This window comes from Leuciscus leuciscus (assembly GCF_965113295.1).
Source record: "Leuciscus leuciscus genome assembly, chromosome: 3".
Classification (NCBI taxonomy): domain Eukaryota; kingdom Metazoa; phylum Chordata; class Actinopteri; order Cypriniformes; family Leuciscidae; genus Leuciscus; species Leuciscus leuciscus.
This window is the reverse complement of record NC_138727.1, coordinates 56,191,551-56,214,549: the sequence shown is the minus strand read 5'-3', so window position 1 is coordinate 56,214,549 and position 22,999 is coordinate 56,191,551. Positions and strand designations below refer to the sequence as shown.

The 22,999-nt window shown below is 38.8% G+C and overlaps 1 protein-coding gene across 1 annotated transcript in view; it reads left to right on the top strand.

Moving 5' to 3' along the window:
- The window catches only part of LOC309495537 (uncharacterized protein), a gene marked incomplete at its 5' end in the record, with an annotated part of 180,691 nt that extends 160,005 nt beyond the window's left edge, over nucleotides 1-20,686 (top strand). Inside the window, 4 exons of the mRNA XM_082165319.1 lie at nucleotides 136-363; nucleotides 4,307-4,428; nucleotides 18,826-18,929; nucleotides 19,071-20,686. Coding sequence (XP_082021445.1) covers nucleotides 136-363; nucleotides 4,307-4,428; nucleotides 18,826-18,929; nucleotides 19,071-19,206 — 590 coding nt within the window. The 3' untranslated portion in view covers nucleotides 19,207-20,686. The remainder of the gene's footprint in view (nucleotides 1-135; nucleotides 364-4,306; nucleotides 4,429-18,825; nucleotides 18,930-19,070) is intronic.
- Between the last annotated feature and the right edge of the window lie 2,313 nt (nucleotides 20,687-22,999).

The following is a 22,999-nucleotide window of genomic DNA, read 5'->3' as shown; positions in this document are numbered from 1 at the left end:
TATACTGTAAAACCTCTATCTACAGCATTATCTAAAGACAAGGGTATATCACCTAAAAAGGTTGATTTGAATCATATTTTCTAATAATATGAAGGGTATTCACTGATATGTGTGTGTTTTGTCTCTGTTTGTCAGGAGGAAGCAGGTGTTTGGTGTTGATGACAGTGTGTCTCGGGCTCATTTGTGTTCTTCTGCTGGTCATCATCACACTGTACATCACCATCACAGCAGAGAGAGACCTGTTAAAGAACACAGTTGAAGAGTTCAATCACACTATCAACAGCTTGAGTCAGAAGAAACTGGAGTTAGAAAGCAAAGTCACGGATTTGAGTGAAGAACTGAAGAAAGAAACATCTAAACAAGGTCAGTACGAATCTATGAAAGCCTGTTTCTGCCACAGCTGAGTAAAATGTAATGAGTAATATGATTCTGAAAGAACGTTTTTCATAATTTTGACTTAGTATGGCATTATATTAAGAAGGTTCCTCATAAAAGTAGGGGAGAGAAGGGCACAACCTAACACTTTTTTGGGGGGGGCTTTCCACTTTGGGGTTCAGAGTGTCTTTTTTCCATATATTTCCAATATTTTCACACATCTGGTCCAAATATTTGGTTTTCTTTCATTAAAGGGGTCATATAATCCATTTGTACAAGCTAATATGATTCTTTAGGGTCTAAATTAAAAGTTTGTAATATACTTTAATTAAGAATTCTCATTAGTATTGTAAGAAAACACTCATTGTACCTGGTCAAAAACAACTCTGTTTTCAGCACGCCGTTTAAGTGCATGTGTCTTTAAATGATAATGAGCTTTGCTCACCCCGCCCCTCTGTTCTGTGCGTACACCGTTTCTAACACAATAACACAATAACCATAACGCGTTGCTCATTATAAACTTGGGATTATGAATTATATTGAGAACGTCGTACATAGAAAACATGCCGTAATGTACCCTGAGTGTAAACCTTAGCCACATTCATCGTGAAGCGTACAGCAAGCGATTTGCAAAGATTAATATAAAGGTTAATAAAACGTTACACTCACTTCTTCTTCTGGAGGTGCAGCAGGATCACGAATAGTTGGTACCGATCCTTTTTTCAGGAGCAGCTTCTTAGCAAAACCAGCTTTATACTGACCCTCGTTTATAAAGCAGTCTGGTGTGTGAAATGATTCGCGCAAACATGAAAGCATTGACGTTGATCGTGGGGAATATTCCCTTAGAAAACAAACTCAGCCACTGCGTCTTCAGCGGTTCGGATTTAGGAACATCAAAATGATGTGTTCCTTATTACACCCAAGAACAGAACACCACAATCGCTTAGACGCCATTATGCTCCAGCGTATCAACAATGGGTCTCATTCATGAAACACGAGCAGAACGAATTTTTGTGTAAATCGTGTGTAAAGTGGTTCTGGCATAAATTTTCAGATTCATTAAAATGTTCTTATTTTCCAAATGTTAGTTGGTATGAAAGAAATCTACACCTGCTCCAGCCATGCGTAAATAGTGCGTTTAACATCCGAACGTTTTGCTCATTAATAAGGCTGCATTTTAATTCACCTTAATCGGGTACATATTTACACAGCATTTTGAAAAAATATTATATATAGTAATTACATACGGTTTTTCTTTTTACTTTTATTATGAGAGCCAGTATAGCATCTGCAAACGGAACACAAGTCCGCAAGTCACAAGTGTTGCAGTCAAGCTTCATGTCGAACCATTTTCTTTTCACTTCTGGGACTGTTCGATTAACAGATGAAACTCCATTAACTGCATCTGTAATATATGCTGCCAAGCTTCCTTTTTTTTAGGACCTGATACGCCACTATGTACGCTTGAAAATAAAATGTGCCGTTTTGAATGAACTTCTGATAATAAAACTTAAATTTCTGCATCTGAGAAATTTCTCTTTTTCATTCGCTTTTGAGAAGACATGTTGAAATCCTTCGTTTGGTGTCATAATATGATGCCCATATATAGTTGTCAGTCGGATTTAATGGGCGGGATTTATGGTGCACGCGCGTCCCATTTACGACTGATTGGAATTCATTAACACACACACACATTTCACTATCACATCTGACGTTTACGAAGTATTTGTGAATCAGGAGAAGAGTTTTCGGGAAGGTCTCTTTACGCGCAAATCACTCACATATTTACTCGTATATTTACGAATTTTTCATGAATGAGACCCATTGACCGCGCGGACTATGATGACAGCTCGCTCACGAGCGAGGGCGAAACTGTGTTGAAACAACTATACAGCACAGTTCAAATCAATGTGAAATCAAATCAAAGCAATTTAAATAATTATGAAATTGATGCAGTAATGAATAATTTAAGTAATGAGTTCAGTCCTTGTTATAGAAAGATTGCTTGCTCTTAACTCTTAAGAGATCTGTTCGAGAAAAATGGCCGGCGGTCCCGGCTCATGGTCTAAAAGGGTTGTCTTTATTCTCTTAATGAGTAATGGTTGTTTTGGGTGTTACATGAAATAAACCAACCAGAGTCTCATCCCCCATTCCCTTTAAATGCCAGTTGCGCTCGCACCATGGTGGATTCGCTATTTACATCGCAAGGAAAACAGTGCAAATGGATCTGCTTGTGCGCAAGGTTAAAGCGCGTGAGCAGACCATCTATGGGACAAGCCGGACTCCCCCATATCTTTATGTACACAATAATAATCTTTTACATTGTAATCCTTTAATTTTTCATATTTAAAAATGTTTGTGTGATTCTGCGCATCCCTGTGTGTTTAATAAGCACAGTGTACGAGCGTTGTGGATCTGCCTATAGGCGCACATTACTAACGTGCCCTTTAAATAACAAAAAAAAATATTGTGCAATTGACTTTAAACCAGGTTTCAGTTGGTCAATGGCACAGTCTATTTCTGTTGCCTCAAAATAGCAATGCGCCAACAATGCGCTTGAACACACCTGGTTTTCAGACTATCAGCCCATGGGTGAACAGGTGGGCACAAATGCATTTGCTATTTAAACAATGTGGCACAGGACGTGTAAATGATACTTGCGTTAGGCTGAAACTAGCAAAAGACACTTGCGTCGCGCCTGGCGGGTGTATGATAGGGCCCTATAGCTTCGATTATACTCCAGTTCGGACGCGTGCACGGATACGGACTACTTGTATTTATACTACTGAAAGTGTATGCTAAGGTCCGCTCGGTGGACGTGTTCCACACATGCGCAGTAGATCGGCGCGTATACTTCCACACACGCAATTTCCCTCCACAAATTATTGCACATCTGGCTGTCTTTATATTGTTTTAACGATTCTTCAAACAGCCTCCCTTCAAATTCGACGTCCATGTTGTTTTTCCAGTGCATGCGCAGTTGATGCTTTTGTAGAATAGCGACGCAAAAAAATGGGAGGCATGCGGATGTCCACAAAGAGCCTCCGTGTACACCCTCCGATGACGATTGTCTTTGTCACGCGGACCCTCGCGCATGCGGAAAGTATAACATTTTTAGACTACGACACTCATACAAACCTCAACAATGTTGACAATCAAGAAAAAAATTCAAAATTAAATAATAAAAGAATACAGCTACATAATCAATCCATGCTGCAATGCATGCTGGGAGCCATGAATTAACCTAAATTAACTAGCCTAAATGTGCTCTGTTAGTGGAGCCCCTCAAGTTCGAACCGCCCGCTCAAAGCGGGACTCAAACCCGGGCCCGTCCACATGGGAGGCAGGCCTTCTAACAAGGAGGCTAAAGACCACAGTCTCTAGCGTCAGTCGCTACAGCGCCTTTTGAGATTAGGGGAGTGAGGTTTATACAAAGGGGGAGACGAGACATTTTGCTCACAAGACGAGACGAGATTTTTGCACAGAATTTTTAAGAAATTTAAGATAAGACATTTATCAGACGCTTAGACTTAGTGCAACTGTGATTCCTGCTGAACTGTGTGTGATTGAAACTCCTGCTGGATGAGCAGACGTTTACTATAGTTTACAATTTAAGCAACCGTTATCCAAATGAATTGAATGGGTTTTTTTCCCATAAAGAAAGCAAAACATCAGTGGAGACAGTGACGCGGAGGCACCGTAATGTAATGTAGCGGTGGCATATTCTTTGCTAATTTCACCCTCACGCTCCGTCATGGCGATATCGCAAGACAGCTTTTCACTCGACGAGAAATCTCATCACATTTTAATCTCGCGAGATCTCATTGTACAAGATCTCGTCACACACCTAGTTTATACACACAGCTCTCACTGGCCTACGTCTGCTACATTAGCTGTGTATAAACTTTTAAGAAGTTTGTGTTTCCATCAGGATTTCTGTGGGGTCCAGATGGCTTGTTCATATCCAGTGAGTTGAAGAACTGGTCTGACAGCAGGCAGTTCTGCAGCGATCGAGGAGCTGATCTGGTCATTATCAACACTGAAGAGAAACAGGTGAGTTTGTGTGAGGGGGATATGTGTGCCCTTCCCGCGGTTCAGGGAAAATCCCTTCCCACGACTCCACCTACAAGCTCAAATAAAGAAAATCACACACACACAAATAGTTCTACATGCACACCCACGTAACATGTCTAAAAGGCATTTGTGCAGTTTTGTTTAAAAAAGTCAAATGCCAGACCATCTGATCTGAACCATGGTAAAGTTGACAGTGAAATGTGAGTTTTTTTTTTAACAGCAACCCACTAATAATCTGGGATGAGATTTGTGAATCACTCCACTTAATGACCATCACAGAAAACCAACATCACATGATCAACTTTGCTTTAGGCGTGCATTGTAACAAGTAATGTGTTTTGTCAAACACTGCTACAAAAACTACAACGAGCCCAACTAGAGCAAACACTGATCACCATTCTCAATATGAACTTCTGTAGACGTCTGACAGAAATAAAGTCAGTCTGGTTAGTAATAAGTAAAGCTGGTCTTCTTTTCTCTTCAGTTGATTTCATCTAAGGCTGTGGCTGGAAGTCAGTTGTAGTTCTTATGTTTCTCTTTTTTTTTCTGTCCTTGTTGTTTCAGTGATTCTGCTTGTTATCATCAGGTGTCTTCTGGTCAGGTGTCTTCTGGTCAAAAGGTCAATTATCACCTAATTTATCACTTAATTATCTCATTACCTTAAACACTGCTTCAATGTTACTTTTAACACTCTGTAGTGTGGACACATATGTACACCGAGGAGTGTTAATTTAGGATTTTGCTGTGAGCAAAGCTTTAGTTCTTGGAGCTCACTCTGTTTGCTTGTTAAAAAGACTGACGGAACGTTTCGTTTTTGTACTGATTTAAGACGCGTTAATGCTGTGACGAAACCAGTAAGTTATCCATTGCCTCAAATGGAAGATTGCGTGGATCATGTTGGAAATGCTGTGTTTGTTACTAAAATCAATCTGCTTAAGGCAAGACACTACAGGTGAATAGGGTAACATTTTTAACTAGCAGATATCACCATGAAACTCTCCCAGTTGATTACCTACATTAAGATGAGAAAAAAATGTATTACAAATTTTCTGTAATTTAATGTTTAAATATGCAAATTAGGCAATATCTAATTAAATATGCGCTAATTTGTATATATTTAAAAAAACGAAATCTGAGTATTGGATAAAGCCAGGTTAAAAAATATTTTTTTCATTGTGTTCACATATTAGATGGGAAAAAAATGACAGAGGGATTTATGGATATCTACTTTTGTTATCCTGTAAATCTGAATATACTGTCTATATAGGTACAAGACTGGAAGGTTTGGTGTATATAGGTGCTACTGAAGTGGAGATTTCGTACTTGGAGTATGAGAGAAAAGTCATTTTGAGAAAACGGGCTTTAAAGATTTATCATCAGCCAATGAGATTGCGCATTCAGCCCTTTTACTTTCACGATTGGTTGCTGATAAAAAGGAAATTACCATATTTGGATCCGACAGCATTGTACAGTGAAGAGAGAGCTTTCCAGCGGTGCCTGTGATGACAGAGAGCAGACAGAGATCGCGGATCGGCGGGATGATTTACAACGACAACTTTTGATGAATTTATGCGAAATCTACAGACGCAAACAGACAAAGTGTAGTAAAATAAAGACCTAAATGTGTATTTCGGACTTTTCTTCACCACAGTCTGAAAGAAGACATGTTATTGAAGACAAATATCCAAAAATCTCAAAATTGACCAGTAAAAAAACCCGATGTTTTTGCCTGCCGTGTCTCGCCTTAAAGGTTACTGGCAGGTGCCTTTGTCAGATCGCGCAAAAGAGATCAGTGCGTTCGTAACACCAGATCATTTCCTACATTATACAGTAATGGCTTTCGGTTTACAAAACGCCCCGGCAACCTTTCAGAGATTGGTTAATCGTGTCATCGAAGGCATGCATAATGTTGAAGCGTATTTGGATGGCTTGGTTATTTACCACGCGTCTTGGTCAGGACATTTGGAGCGACTCGATGCGCTGTTCAGTCGTCTGTCTCGTGCTAACCTTACGGTTAATTTGGCGAAGTGCAAATTCGGTCGAGCTACGGTCACCTATTTGGGAAAGATTTTTGGTGGCGGTCAAGTTCGACATGTTGAGTCTAAGGTGGAGGCTATCACTCATTTTCCCGTGCCTAATTCACGCCGCGAGCTTCGTCGATTTTTGGGTATGGTAGGGGTACTACAGAAATTTTTGTAATTTTTTTTTAACATTTTTTTGTTAAATTTAGATTTAACATTTAGATTTAGATTTAACATTTAGATTTAACATTTAGATTTATATTTAGCATTTAGATTTAACATTTAAGTAAGGGATAATCCACAGCTAGCCATGCATTAAAGGATTTTAATGCACGACGTAGAGGCGAAGAACCGCCCGACGCGAAGCGGAGGGTGGTTGCCTCTACGAAGTGCATTAAAATTCTTTAATGCATGGCTAGCTGTGGATTATCCCGCTTATACCTTGGTTATTTGCCAAGTTAAAAACAAGTTAAAGCTGTAACTGATGTTCACAGTGTAATTTTTTAACAGACGTGTAAAAATGACGGTTATTTTCTTAAGTTACGGCTCGTTAGTTCTAGCACTCCGTCCACTTTAAATAAAGTAGAGCCATCGGATTGCTTTTATTTGAATGAATCATCACATTTATTTAAATTCATTATTAAAAGAGAGAGACAGAGAACTGAAAGAGAAGGAACAGAGAGAGAGAGAGAGAGAGATGCGTGCGCGAGTTAACGTTACCTGTGTGCGTCTCTTTAAAGTCTAGCAGCTACAGTCCCCTCGTTGCTTAAGCATATAGCTAACTTAATGATTCTTTAATGGATTTATTACAATTATTTTATTTATGAATGACAGGCAACACTGACAGTGACAAGGCAATCTTTATTTGAACTAATGTCATTTATTTATTGTTAATTCTTTGTGCCGCTTTTTGTCATTCAACAAGTCTTCTTTTTCGTCTTGTGCCTGGGCCCATTTCTCAAAATTGCCATATTCACCATACAAATTAAACGATATGCAAAAATCATCCATTTAGCCTACCTAAATAAACGTTTTCATATGAGTCTCTCACTCTGCTTGCAAGTGTAACTGTGTTACTATGGTTACCAATGTTTATAGTAGCGGATTCATTTCGAACTGTAACTGTAATCAAACTGACTGGAACTACCTGTGCATTAAAGGGTTTTACTGCACACCTTCCAGCCAATCAGAATCGAGTATTTAAACAGCCCATGGTATAAGTAAGGAATAATTGACGACAGGCCGTTGAATTATTAGAAAACTAATGCACACCCGAGGTGGTAATGCGGTCACGACGTGAAGCGGATTGGCCGTTACACCTCGGGTGTGCATTATTTTTCTAATAATTCAACGGCCTGAAGTCAATTATTCCGCTTATACTACAGTTACCACACCTCGAAACATTGTTCAGATTATGTATTTCAAGACGTTTGTAAAGTTTTTGTCATTAAAACGCTCTTGTGTTGGGTGAGGCTAATATTGGGTGAGGCTTCCTGCTCAGCTCAGCTACCGTTCGGACGCTCTTGCTTACTGCTCCGCGCTTTGCTCTATCGCTTTTATATTTTATCTTCTATATTTTTATATTTTAGCTCCTTTTATCACCTAATTTTAACTTCAGCAAATCAGCACAGTGCTCAAACGACAAAGTTTGGATTACCACAAAAACGCAGAATTCTTCTACCCGACCAGCTTACATTCCGGGGAAAGGAAAACACAACTGCCTACAAGGATAAGAGAGAAAATGCCTCTTCTGGAATCTACTTGCTGCACTAACTGCCACAGACTTTTACAAAGGATTGCAGTTCTTGAAACAAAGTTATTTACGGGACCACCAAACCAGACGGAACACACAATAGAGCTTCGTCATGGACACCCTCAGCATATAGCCGGTGAGTCCCATGAAACTAGTGCTCCTCGACAGGTAGAGAAACAAGCCGATCGACTTACAAATCGATGGCACAAACAGGGAGCGAGACCCAAAGGCACTCGAGACATCAGATTGTCACGAGCCCCACATATTGCCGCAGTAGCATCCTCTACCCCAGATACAGCTCTGACAAGGATGGCAAACACTGGTCTCCCACCAACACCTATACATCTTGAGAACAGATTTGAAGTACTAATGAATGTAAATGAGGAATCCCCAAACGTGATGAATGTGATCGAACACAGACTGTATCAGCCAGTAGCTAACACTGATGCTAACTGGCGCTCAAGGTCGAGCAGACAGCGGCACTCAGCTCAGAGCACAGCCGAGCCCAGGACTCTGATAGTGGGGGACTCCATAATCAGAAACATTAGCAGCAGGGATACAACTACATGCTGCCTTCCAAAAGCAACAACTTCTGATATAAACAGGGAACTTCAGAACATTCTGATGAAACATAAGACTGCAAATCGACTCATAATTCATGTGGGGAAGAATGATATTCATAAAGAGCAGTCAGAACTCCTTAAGAAGGATTTCAATGAACTTTTTGAAACACTTAAAAGACTGAAAGTTCAAACATTCATCAGTGGACCACTCCCAGCAAGAGGAACAAACAGGTTTTCTCGGCTGCTTGGGATTAATACATGGCTGCAAAAAACCTGCAATATAAAAGGAGTAAACTTCATTGACAACTTCAATCTTTTCTGGAGTCAGAGACAACTATTTCATCGGGATGGCCATCACCCAAACAAACTTGGTTCAAGAGTGTTAAAGGACAATATCGACTTCTCCCTCAATCATCCTTCTGCAGTGTGTGCCAATCCACTCAATCTGAACGACACACACACACCTGGAAACAGTATGAATGAACACGGGACTTCACTTCAGCAACAAGATGGACATGCGGTTGACATATCACACAAGGACAATGATAACACCACTGAGCCACAACAACCTCTGCTCACGGACACCATCTCAGCTGAGCCCTGCCCACAGAGCTCACCACAGACAGACACATTAGAACTGCTCCAAGATTCAGCACCCAAGGACGACTTCCTGGAAAACAGCCAGGGAAGCCAGGACAGCATATCACAGCCTCCTATAACACCTGAGCAACAGCCCCTTTCACCAGATACTTTCTCACTCTCGCCAGCGACTCCACTCCTGTGCTTCTCACAGAAAATGGAAGAATTAGTGCATGCTGGAACCAGACTATCCCACTCTTTTGCTGCAAGCCCCCAGATACCAACCAAAAATCGTCAGGCACCTCAAACACCGAAGCCTGCGCGCCGAGCTCGCCCGCCCCCTCCTCCTGTGAGAGCTCTTCGGCCTCTTCGGCCAAAACGCCAGGGCCCACACCCTCCTCCATCTGCTCGAGGTGAACCAAAAACAACTGATACCAGCTCTCAGTGATGTGTTTTGGGTTCCTGTTATGATAACAGTAACTTTCTCAAATGTTTACAGAACAAGCGGGAACCCAGTGTGCCTGTATCTTTCTCTATTGCTGTTCTATTACAAGATAGAAAGTCTAAGGCCTTCAATAGCCGTACAGCAAACCCAACTAATCTGGTGCCTATTACATGTCAAACTAAGATTGCTGTGGGGACAAAAAGTAAGACTGTTAAGTTAGCACTTTTAAACATTCGCTCACTTAAAAATAAATCACTTCTAGTCAACGACTTAATAACCACAAACAACCTGGACTTTATGTTTCTAAATGAAACCTGGCTAGAATACAGCTGCAGTGCAACAATCCTCAATGAAACAGCCCCTCCTAACTTTACTTTTATGAGTGTCTGCAGAGCTGTTAAGAGAGGTGGGGGTCTAGCTGCTCTTTTTAAAGATATCTATCAATGTAAGCAAATATCATTTGGGAATTACCCGTCTTTCGAATATCTGGGTACTGTGTTAAAAGGTGCTCCTCGCATTTTACTTATCATTATATACAGGCCTCCAAAATATTCTCCAGCCTTTGCTGAGGACTTTACAGAACTGTTATCAACAATTACCTCAGAGTTTGACTGTTTTGCCATTGCTGGAGATTTTAACATTCACATAGATAATGCAGAAAACAATATGGCAAAAGAAATCAAAACTGTTTTAAAAACTTTTGATCTGACTCAGCATGTACATGGACCCACACACAATCATGGACACACTCTAGATTTACTTATCAGTAAGGGTCTAAACATTTCATCGATTTTTATTAAGGATGTAGCACTGTCTGATCATTTCTGTATTTTCTTTGATATATTGATCTCTCCTGCCACTGAAGCTAAATCTGTGTCTGTCAAGAAGAGATGCTTAAATGAGAACACTAGTGTACTATTTATGAAGGCTATATCCTTAACACCAAGCATATCTGCTGACTCTGTTGATTTTCTCCTTGATTCTTTTAACTCAAAAGTAAAAAATATAATTGATGATATTGCTCCTGTTAAAGTCAGGAAGAAGAGTGGCAGACAAAAAGCACCTTGGAGAAACTCAACAGCAGTGCAACATATGAAAAGACAATGCAGAAAAGCAGAGCGCATGTGGCGGAAGACAAAACTTGTAGTCCATTATAACATCTACAAAGACAGCCTGCATGCTTTCAATATGGAACTAGGCAAAGCTAGACAGACTTTCTTCTCAAATATTATAAACAGCAATTTAAACAACACACGCACTCTTTTTGCTACTGTAGAGAGACTGACAAACCCCCCAAGCCAGATTCCTAGTGAAATGCTCTCAAACAGCAAGTGCAGTGAGTTTGCTTCTTTCTTCTCTGAGAAAATCAATAATATCAGAAAGGTGATCAGCACATCCTTGAGTTGCACTGAGGTCAGACAGATCAGACCACCTGAGAAAGTAGTTACTATGTCTGACTTCAAAGAAATTGATGGCAAAATTTTGGAAGAAACCGTACAACACCTTAAAACATCAACATGCGCCCTTGACACACTTCCCACATCTTTCTTCAAAATTGTGCTAAACAGTTTAGAAGCAGATCTTCTAGAAGTGGTAAATGCCTCACTTCTCTCTGGGAGTTTTCCAAACTCCCTGAAAACTGCAGTTGTCAAGCCCCTCCTGAAAAAGAGCAATCTGGATAAGACCATATTAAGCAACTATAGACCGATCTCAAATCTTCCTTTCATAGGCAAGATCATTGAAAAAGTTGTCTTCAATCAGCTGAACAAATTCTTAAGCTCGAATGGATACTTTGATAATTTTCAATCTGGTTTCCGACCGCATCACAGCACAGAGACAGCGCTCATAAAGATAATAAACGATATTCGCTTAAATACTGATTCAGGCAAATTATCAGTGCTGGTACTACTCGACCTCAGTGCTGCATTTGACACTGTCGATCACAACATACTTCTTGACAGGCTGGAAAACTGGGTGGGGCTTTCTGGGATAGTCCTAAAATGGTTCAGGTCATACTTAGATGGGAGAGGTTATTATGTGAGTATAGGAGACCATAAGTCTGAGTGGACATCCATGACATGCGGAGTCCCTCAAGGCTCAATCCTTGCGCCACTCCTGTTCAACCTGTATATGCTCCCAATGAGCCAAATAATGAGAAATAACCAAATTGCTTACCACAGCTATGCAGACGACACACAGCTGTACTTAGCCCTATCGCCTAACGATTACAGCCCCATTGACTCCCTGTGCCGATGCATTGACGAAGTCAACAGTTGGATGTGTCAAAACTTTCTTCAATTAAACAAAGACAAAACTGAAGTTATTGCGTTTGGAAACAAAGATGAAGTTCTCAAAGTGAACACATACCTTCACTCTAGGGGTAAAACAACTAAACATCAAGTCAGGAATCTTGGTGTGACACTAGAGTCAGACCTTAGTTTCAGTAGTCATGTCAAAGCAATAACTAAATCAGCATACTATCATCTGAAAAATATTGCAAGAATTAGATGCTTTGTTTCCAGACAAGACTTAGAGAAACTTGTGCATGCTTTCATCACCAGCAGGGTGGATTATTGTAATGGACTCCTCACTGGCCTTCCCAAAAAGACCATACGACAGTTGCAGCTCATACAGAACGCTGCCGCTAGGATTCTGAGCAGAACCAGAAAATATGAACATATCACACCAGTCCTCAGGTCTTTACACTGGCTCCCAGTTAGATTTAGGATTGATTTCAAAGTATTATTACTGGTATATAAATCATTCAATGGCCTAGGACCTCAATACATTGCAGATATGCTCACTGAATATAAACCCAACAGATCACTCAGATCATTAGGATCATATCAGCTAGAAATACCAAGGGTTCACTCTAAGCATGGTGAGTCTGCTTTTAGCTATTATGCCAGCCACAGCTGGAACCAGCTTCCAGAAGAGATCAGATGTGCTCCTACAGTGGTCACATTCAAATCCAGACTCAAAACACTTCTGTTTAGCTGTGCATTTACTGAATGAGCACTGTGCCGCTGTTCGTCCGACTGTTTGTACTGTACTGTATTTTACTCTATTTTTCTAAACTGTTTTAATTATTCTTATTTCTTTTAATTATTTTAATTTCTCCTATGTCAGCAGGGCATTTAGCCCGAAACTGTAAATGCCCACTCAGAAGGTGATAATGTGAAAGTGATTAATGTGGGTTTGAAAGTAGAACAGTATTTAAATGACGATATTAAAGTTTTCGTCTGAGAAAGAATGTGAACGCAGTGCTAAAGTGCTAAAGAAAGTGAAAAGAACGTGTGAGTAAATGAGGGAGAAAAGAAAGAAAGTTAAAGGAAAGTTGATAGATGGAAGTCGTAAGAAGATTGAAGGTTAAAAGAAGGTTGAAAGATTTAAGTCTTAAGGGAATCCTTTGAAAGAAAGATCTATAATAAATATTCTTTTTTTATTTTTTAAAAGTACTGTATTTTATTTTATTTTTCTAAACTGTTTTAATTATTCTTATTTCTTTTCATTATTTTAATTTCTTCTATGTAAAGCACTTTGAATTGCCATTGTGTATGAAATGTGCTATATAAATAAACTTGCCTTGCCTTGCCTTGCCTTGCCTTGCCTTGCCTTGCCTTGCCTTGTATGTAGGACTAATTTCTTACGCATCTAATCCCATGCCTCCGTTGCTAATTCCAAAACGTCATTTCAGGTTTGAGGTTTGAGCCGCTGATAGCAGACTAATGCTGGGACACACGACTCGCTGACACATTCTCTGACTGTTTTCATCGACTGCAGCAGATTTTAAACACCGACTTTGAACACAGACTGAACGCGCTGAACACGCGTTTGGACATGATCAGTCATAAGTATCAAATTACATTCATAACCGGCCTTAAAGTGTGTTCCCGGCTTTATGCAGTTATTAATGCAGTTATTAGAGAAAGATGTTGCAATAATGAGACAGAAAAGCATGTGCGTCAATATTATTATTTATTTATTAATTCAATTCGTTTTAATTAATTCGTTCATTCTTTTTTTTTCTAATGACAGATGACAGTAGATTAGCCAAATAAATGAAACCCAAAACCCTTCTAACAAGTAGGCCTATCAATAATTATTTATTTGTTAAATTATCTGCAATAAAAATCCGTGCTGCAGGACTATCCATTTATTTAGCCTATATTCAGTTTAATTTTCTATTGATTATAGATAGGACTTTATAGTTTATTTATTCAAATTAAACTGCATGTTTCTATTGATTGTGAAGCTAGACATTGAAAATTGCAGATCAAGCGCATGGGGCGAAATGCTATTTCTTGTTATGAATTGTATCCTATTTTCCGTTATTACAGTTGACTACGCAAAGTGATATGGAACTGTAATGCGGTCAAGACCTGCCTGGAACTACTTTAGCCGTGCGTTTCCCTGAAAATAATGCACACCTTAGAACGTTCGTCAACCAATCAGATTAAAGCATTCAACGGCCATGTAGTATAACATTTAACATTTAGGTGTAACATTTACACAGCAAAATCCCCAGTGTTAAATTAACACTCCTCAGTGTACATATGTGTCCACACTACAGAGTGTTCAAATTAACACTGAAGCAGTGTTGAAGTTAATGAGATAATTAAGTGATTAATTAAGTGATGATTGGCCATTAGTGGTGACACCTGATGTTAATAAGCAGAATCATTGACGGAAAGTCAGAAAAAAGAGAAACACAAGAACTACTGACTTCGAGCCATTATTGCACTTATTATTTTACCAGTTTGACTTTATTTCTGTCATACATCTACACACAGTCTTATTTAGATTTAACAGACGTTTAGATGGTAATGTTTTATGGAATGTTTCGTTTCAAGTCACCATTATGGTGATCAATGTTTGCTTTAGTTGGGGTCTTGACCCTTTACTTTTTAACATTAGTATTTCTCTGGCTGCTCCAACTCTGTGTTTATAAAGCACATTTGTTGTGGCAAGAGAAACTATGACTTTGGCTGTGTTTCCTGAAATCATCGCAACAAGCCTAATTTGATCGTATGGACCGGGGGTTGGCAACCCGCGGCTCTAGAGCCGCATGCGGCTCTTAAGCGCCGCCCTAGTGGCTCCCTGGAGCTTTTTCAAAAATATGAAAATGAAAAAAAAACATTTGTTTTAATATAATTTCTGTAGGAGGAAAAACATGACAAACATTCTTAACCCTTTCCCACGTACGATCACACCGGTGTGATCAGAACGGTCAGTGCATGACGTGATCAACTGCTAAATTCAAATGTGCTCTCGCGCGTTGGCTGTTGCTGAGCCAGAGACAGGCGCGCTCAGAGCTGTCATATATCACAACTTTTCAGTGTTTTCAACCACATAATGTTTATTTTAGGTTTCAGACATATAAGTACTAAAAAAAACAATACATTTAGAGTTTGTAAAATACACACTGATGTTAAAGGAAGAGGCAATAATCCTTTCCATTATAATTAGACACGTTTTATTCATATCAGATACACATTGTGTAAGTAACTTTAAAGTTTACTCTATTCTTCTCCCAGTTCACCAGCCACTTACTTTGATGTATTTCGGGAGAAGTGGATGAATTCACGTGTTGTAAATCCAACAGATCCGATTCTCTGAACTGCGTCTGCGGCACAAACTAAGATGGCGGCGCCCATCGCGAATACAGCTGAACTAACGCGATCGTTATAAATGTGTTTAAACAACAAAACACTTCCACTTGCATATATTTCACAATCGGAATATCAGATATTTCATGCCATTTCTAACAAATTTGTGAATATTTTGAATAAAAAAAAGGAAAAATGACATAAAAGCAGATCATCATTCATTCAGCTCTGTTGTTGCTGCGGTGTGTCACGTGACACGCAATGACGAGTCACCTTGGAAGCCATAAAGTGACACATTCTAAATAACGGTCGCCTTGAAAAACTCACGCTGGGGGGTCAGTCAGAATATTTTAAACTTACGTGTGAAAGGGTTAAAGTTTTTCAACGTTGTAAAAATAATACACAAATAAATAAAACGTAATACATTAAAATTATAATGGAAGATAAACTTAAAGCACCATCGTACAGCAGAGTCACGTGGTGCGTCATTCTCTCCAGGATGCGCTGCAGGGAAAATAAACATTTAATCATGAATGCTCATAATGTATTTCTAGCCTACTTATCATTATGATACTAGGGGGCTAATAAAGCTAATATAGACACTTACAGCATGTGTTGCCTTCATTATAAGGCTTATATAAGGCTTTTAATTTTTTGCGGCTCCAGACAGATTTTTTTTGATTTTTTTGTCCAATATGGCTCTTTAAACATTTTGGGTTGCCGACCCCTGACCATTTGTTGCAGTTGGTCTGCGATCAAGTTAGGCTTAAGATGCTTTTGAAAATGCAGCCCCGGTTATGTTTTGATGATGACATTACTAGTGACCTGATTCAATGATGGCACCCATCATCATAAACTGATTGTCCAAATGTTTTATTAATTTTTCACTTCAGTAGTCATGTTTTAATGATCTAAAAGCACACACAGAAATCAAGAATCTACATATGAATCTCAACAATGGTGACAATCAAACAAATGCTTAATGTTGCAGTGCATGATGGGAGCCACCAATCAGAACGCATCAATGGCTCACATCATGCATTGCAGCATGAATAAATTATGCAGCTGAATTGTCCTGTAATTTTCATTGTTTTTTCTGTTTGCTTTTATTTTGCTATTGTTTTGTTCTGACTTTAGTAGCTTGTTTTGTGATGTTCAGAGTTGATCTGTTTGTCACTAGTTTGTTTATTGTCACCATTGTTGAGATTCATATGCTGATTCTTGATGTCTGTGTGTTTAAACACAGTAACTTCTTTGCTCAAAGTATTTTCAAAATGTTTCATATTGCTGTTGGATCTCAAACTGTAGAATCTCAGAGCTACAATCACCAATACTAAACAAGACATCAAGCTTATAGTCAAAGTTTTAGACTCTGAATGACATCAGTGAATCAGGTCTCTACATGTTGATAATGTCATTATCATCAAAACATATTGTGAGCAGGTCATGTTTTCTCTTGCAGTAACAAATGTGCTTTATAAACACAATGTTGGAACAGTCAAAGAAAAACTAATATTAACAAAACAAAGAGTCAAGAGCCCAACTAAAGCAGACACTGACCGCCATAATGGTGACTTTCCATAAAACATTACCGTCTAAACTTCTGTTGAATCTCAAGAACTTTTGTCGATGTATGACAGAAATAAAGTCAAACTGGTAATAATAAATGCCACAATGTGTAATGACTCGAAGTCAGTTGTAGTTCTTGTGTTTCTCTTTTTTCTGTTATTGTTTTTTCTCTTTCCGTCAATGATTCTGCTTATTAACATAAGGTGTCACCACTAATGGCCAATCATCACTTAATTAATCACTTAATTATCTCATTAACTTCAACACTGCTTCAGTGTTAATTTTAACACCCTGTAGTGTGGACACATATGTACACTGAGGAGTGTTAATTTAACACTGGGGATTTTGCTGTGTAATATTTAGATTTAAAGGTGAACTAAGTAACTTTTTTACCTTAACCGAACAGCTTCGGAGTCATTGGAATAGTTATATGCCTTTTTTCGGGTTGAATGGTGGTCGTCTCGCACCCCCCGAGCGCCTGTGAGCCGAAAAACCACCCTTTTGAGGCCGCCGGGCTCAGCGTCAGGAAGTATCGCGTGATATCAAGTCTTGCGATGTAACGAATTAGTTTACGTTATTTAGTCAGACTCGAATAAATATCGTTCTTGTTGATGGACTAGTAGACATCTTCAGAGGTTATCTGTGCCTGTTCGATGTCCGACGCTTTGTAATGCGTTGTGTCAGGAGGAGAAATAGGGATAGCTCACAGATGAATTACAGAGGCCAGACAGACTCACGGAGGCGACTGGCATCTCACAACTTGCACTTTATTCCCCAATCAAACTCGTGTAACTGTCTGTCACCCGTTCTACCATCCACATCTTTACTTGATAAACAAAAGTAGGATAAGAATGAGCATCAAACTGAAATAACCCGCATACATGGGGTGTTCGAGGTGCACATACAATACAGACTGCCGACAGTTCAACAGGGAGCGCGCAGCTCTTAAAGGGGCCACACCTTATTTCCACTCATTACAGCTTCCATCCGACTGAACAGGTGCCGGTATACAGGGGGGAGGGATCAGGCCGTGAGTGCAGAGACGGCTCTGTGCGAGTGGTATTTTCGACAGTAATGTTAAATACAAGTATTCCACAGCGACTCTAGGGGTCGCTGTTTGACAAAAACGGAAAGCTGCATAGTGTGGCATTAACTATTTAAAATATCTCTAAGTTGACAAATATTGTTGTAAATGTGCTAAAAAGTGACCGTCAAAAATCCATACCAGTTTTTTAAACATTGTTTGAAGCTAAATGTGACAAAATGTTGCTGTTATTTTCAGCGTGAGCCGCTTTCCAAACGGCGCCCCATAAAAATGCACATCATTTGCATGTATAGTGTGTTTTAACAAGAACTGGAATGTCAGAAAATAAAATGAAGACTCAATAATATTTATAGAAAATGTACCTATTTAAACTTGTTTTTATTAATCAGTTTGGGTAAAAGTATATGGTGTTTTATAAAAAAAAATATATAGAAAATAAATATTTGTGTGTGCTATAAAGTGGTTCGAAAAAATGAAATCAGAATCGGCTAAAATCTGTATCGGCAGGTCAAACTCAGTGATAAATCGGAATCGGCCTAGAAAAAGTGTAATCGGTGCAACTCTATAATCTTTCTGATTGGCTGGTATCAAACACCATCACATAATCTGATGTTCACCTAGATGTTTTAATTATTTATTTCTACATTTGCCGATGGGTTCAATAACACATAAAAGGGGGGCCTTGGCCAGAAGCTAGTGGTATTTGGGAGGCCTTGTCAGGGAAAAGTTTGGGAACCCCTGTGTTAGGTAATGAGAGGAATCACACTTACTGCTGTTTTTATTCACACACAGAAGCACATATCTTCATTCATCAAGGAGAGTGTGTGGATTGGTTTGTCAGACTCTGAGACTGAGGGGACCATGAAATGGGTGGATAATTCACCACTGAAACAAGGGTAAGTCATACAACACACAGAAAATCACATATTTATTTGTTTTAGTCTTTTTTATTGTTATTTTAAAATTAAGACCATACCTCCAGATTGATTGAACATTTGTGGTTCTGAATAATGGAAAATCTGACACATTTTATTCAGGTTTTGGTTCAAAGGTGAGCCGAATAGCCATGGTGGAAATGAGGACTGTATTGTTCTGGATCCTAAATTCACCAGCCTGAACAACTGGCATGATTACCCATGCTCAGATAGAAAACAATGTGTTTGTGAGAAATAGGTTTCATCCATTCCTGTCATGCTTTTACTTCTATTATCTTATGGAATACATTTTATTTTAATCACATAATTAATTATTACACTGTTAAATCTAAAAAAAAGCATGCAAAATGATTGTCTTAAAAACTGAGTAAAGTGAAAGAGGAATAGTATTTTGTACTGATAAATGCTTAGTTAGTATCGTTCACTTACACAAGAGTTCTAGTATCTAAAATAGAACTGAGAGTACTTGATAATTTACTTTAGATTTACTCTTGACTTAGTATAGCTTGTTGTGTTTTCATGCTGAATGTTGAAGTATGTGTGTGAGTCAAGCATGGTCAATTGGTATTTGTGGATTTCTCATCAGCTTTTAACTGTATTTCCCCAAGTACGTTAGCAGAAACCCTGGCAAAATAATTTTCATTAGACTGTAGGTTGCTTACATGAGTGATTGATGTCCTTAGCTTTAGGATCTCACATGTTAAGTTAGGAGAGTCTCTTTCAGATAAAATCACCTCAAGGATGTCTTATCTCCATTATTATTTATTTTATATACTAATTCCTGTTCTAGTTCTTTGAAAAATAGATTTATTTTCAATTATGCAGATGATACTGCTTTAGTGAGCCTTCTATGCGATGGGGAGGAAGAGCATGGGCCTGTTTTGGACTTCTTTTTAAACTGGTGTGAGAAATCAAATCTCCTCTTAAATGCCTCCAAAACTACGGGTATGGTTATTGATTTTAGAGTGAGAGTGCAGGATGGGTTATATCCTGCATTAAAGGGGAACAAATCCAATTAGTAACAAATTATAAATACTTTGACATAGTTTTGGATCATAAACTCAAATGGGATGTGTGGACTGATTATGTAAGTAAGAAGACACAACAGAGGTTGTATTTCTTAAATTACTATCTTTTACTGTCCATAGCAGAGTACTTGTGATGTTTTATGGGGCCTTTATTGAAAGCGTTATGACATTCTGTTTGAGTTGCTGGTATGGAAATGCTTCAGATGCTCAGAAGAAATCACTAAGAAAAGTAGTAACAATGACAAGCAAACTGTTGGGAATTAACCCCCTGAGGTCGGCTATCGCGCCGGCGTGATAGGCTTGTTTTTTTCCTTATCAGTGCAAAATTTTTTTTTAAACTTTTTATCTTATATGCTTGTGTTATACATCAATCGATCCTGTTAAGTGTGTATTATTTTTGTGTATACTCACAATAAAAACAAAGTGTTGTGCTTTTCGCCAAATAAAGAAAAATAAACATGATGCGAGTTCTGCCTCCTCTCTGTCAGTGAAGTCCATTCTGAAACGCGTCCGAAAATGAACCATAACTCAGCGAATACTCAGTCAAACAGGCATACAGACACACAGGCATGAAGCTTGAATTCTCTTCTTTTAAATGAAGTAATTTTTATTTTAAAAAAAATATTCTCTGTTTATGTAATCTTTATGAAAAGAGAGAGATGTCAGTCGTTCTCATCTCAGCTCATTACGTTTTAATCGGCCCCGCCCATGGAGAGCGCGCGCTATTCAAACGCAAATGACTGAAGCCTTTGTTATACTTTCGCCTGGCTCCGCAGTGCGAGTCACCGCAGACTGCGCGCGCACCTCCGCAAACGGACGAGGCGTTTATACTTGACGCGCTCGCCGTTGTACTATTCTGTGAAACGATAGGGGGCGACTCGAGTAATTGTCCTCTAAACCATCAGGAATCAGCGGTGAGAAGAAGAAAGCTACACACGTGACAATGTTTATTTTAGTACACCACCACCAATACCACACTACAAAAAGAATCGTGTAAAACCCAGTAAACCCTGAGATTATTACTCGAGACAATAAAACAAAATATATGGATATGAGAATGTGTATACAATATAACTAAATTAACAATCTCTAACATATTTTCTAATTTCACTAAACATTTCATTAAGTTTTCGTGAACATTTTTATTAAACATGGACCTTTATGTTCATTAAAAATACTTTTTATGCTATTGAATGCTCATTTTTTAAATGTAAGCAACTAATTTAGACGTGCAAACTGGGTGCCGGTGTGGTGAGAAGTTCGAGCTCGGCCAGATTCGGCTCGAAGTCGTTTATCTTCGGATGCGACGCCGCGCGCGTTGTTACAAAATCTGCCGTGCACACCGCCAGGCGAAATGGGCTCTTGCGCACCCAACGCGCGCTACCGCCCACACCGCGATGACGTCATTTTTTCCGCGCGCTCGTGCGGACGCGTCGAGTATAAACCAGGCTTGAGACGATCCCATACAAACTGTGAACGCCCACATATCAGTTCGAGAAAACACGTCAAGTTTATTCAGATCATTGTACTTGTTTACACTGTCTCGCAGCGCTGTGAGGAATAATAATAATGGAAAATGTACCTCAGAAGTGCTGGTATTTCGAGGAGCAACGGATGGAATACTGTAGTACGGTTTTTTTTCATTCTCAAGTAAATCGCGTTTCTGTGTGAATGAATGAACGTCAGAGATGCGCTGTTTACCACAACTCGCAAAAAGACGGTTTAAATTTGAATTGCATTTCTGTGTGTGAATGAATGATCCGCTTTTAGCAAACTATTTTGCTATACTGAGTAAAAATCGACTGAAATATGTTGAAATAAAATGTATTTGTATAAGCAACGTATTAAACTGCAAATTAACATTTATATTCCTTATAATAAAAACGAAAGACCTATGTTACAGACAAATGAAAGACAACATTTCGTTGATTAGTTTTGGATAGATTACACATTTTTACTGTAAAATATCTGCCACCTCAAATAAGCTTTTGTTTGCCAATTTTTGCTAATATGTTAAATATAGTATGTTTTGTCAATGTAGGCTATATTCAAAGTAATGAATCCTTAATCTCAATACCTCAGACAGGCAATGGCAAACACAACTAAATATAATGGTGATCGGACGAGGTGTGAAGGAACGGTACAAGCACAAACGAGATAATGAAGGGTACTCAGCTGATCTAGATGAACTCATAATGGCGGTGACCATAGTAACGGATAACACAAGGAAAACAGGAACTGAAGAAATGCAAACTACAAGTCCATGAACTAAACAGAACATAATGGTGACAATGATGAGGGTGAACAGAAAAATACATAGCCTACTATAAAAAAAACGATATAAACTTGAAAAGAAAATTATTTTACTTTAGAGAGTTTCATCTCAGTGATGTTGTTCTTTTAAGGGGAAATGAAAGACAGAGAGATGTATGCCACTGTGTGTAAAAAAAAAAAAAAAAAAAAAAAGGTGTTAACCACACAAAGTCCATCAGTCTAAAAATACTGTTATAGCAAGCAGTCATTTGGTTGCTATTGATCTGATGAGCTACAACACGGTAGTAAGACAAACACACTCTTACTTAAAGGTGCAGTGTGTGATTTTTAGCGGCATCTAGTGGTGATCTTTGCGAATTGCAAACAGCCATTCACTGACACCCGCTCCCTGTCTTTTCAAACTCGAATGAGAAGCTATGGTGGCCGACTTATGATAAAAAGATGTCGTCGGAGTCTGCAGAGAGTATCAAGTCAAGCCATGAGGTTTCTTTATATTATATTAAATTATATTTACTGAATTGTTCAGTTAAACCACATGTTATTGCGATTGTTATTTTTACTTGTTCATCATTGTGTTTGTCTTTAATTCAATGAGTTTAGCATAGCTTTTTTTCCATGCTAGTTAGTAAAAGATAAGAGCTAATTATGGATAAGAGCATCAAAGCAGCTTGGTAAGGGTAAATAGCTAACGTCACGATGTCTGTGGCGTTGTTCAGACAGCATGGTTTT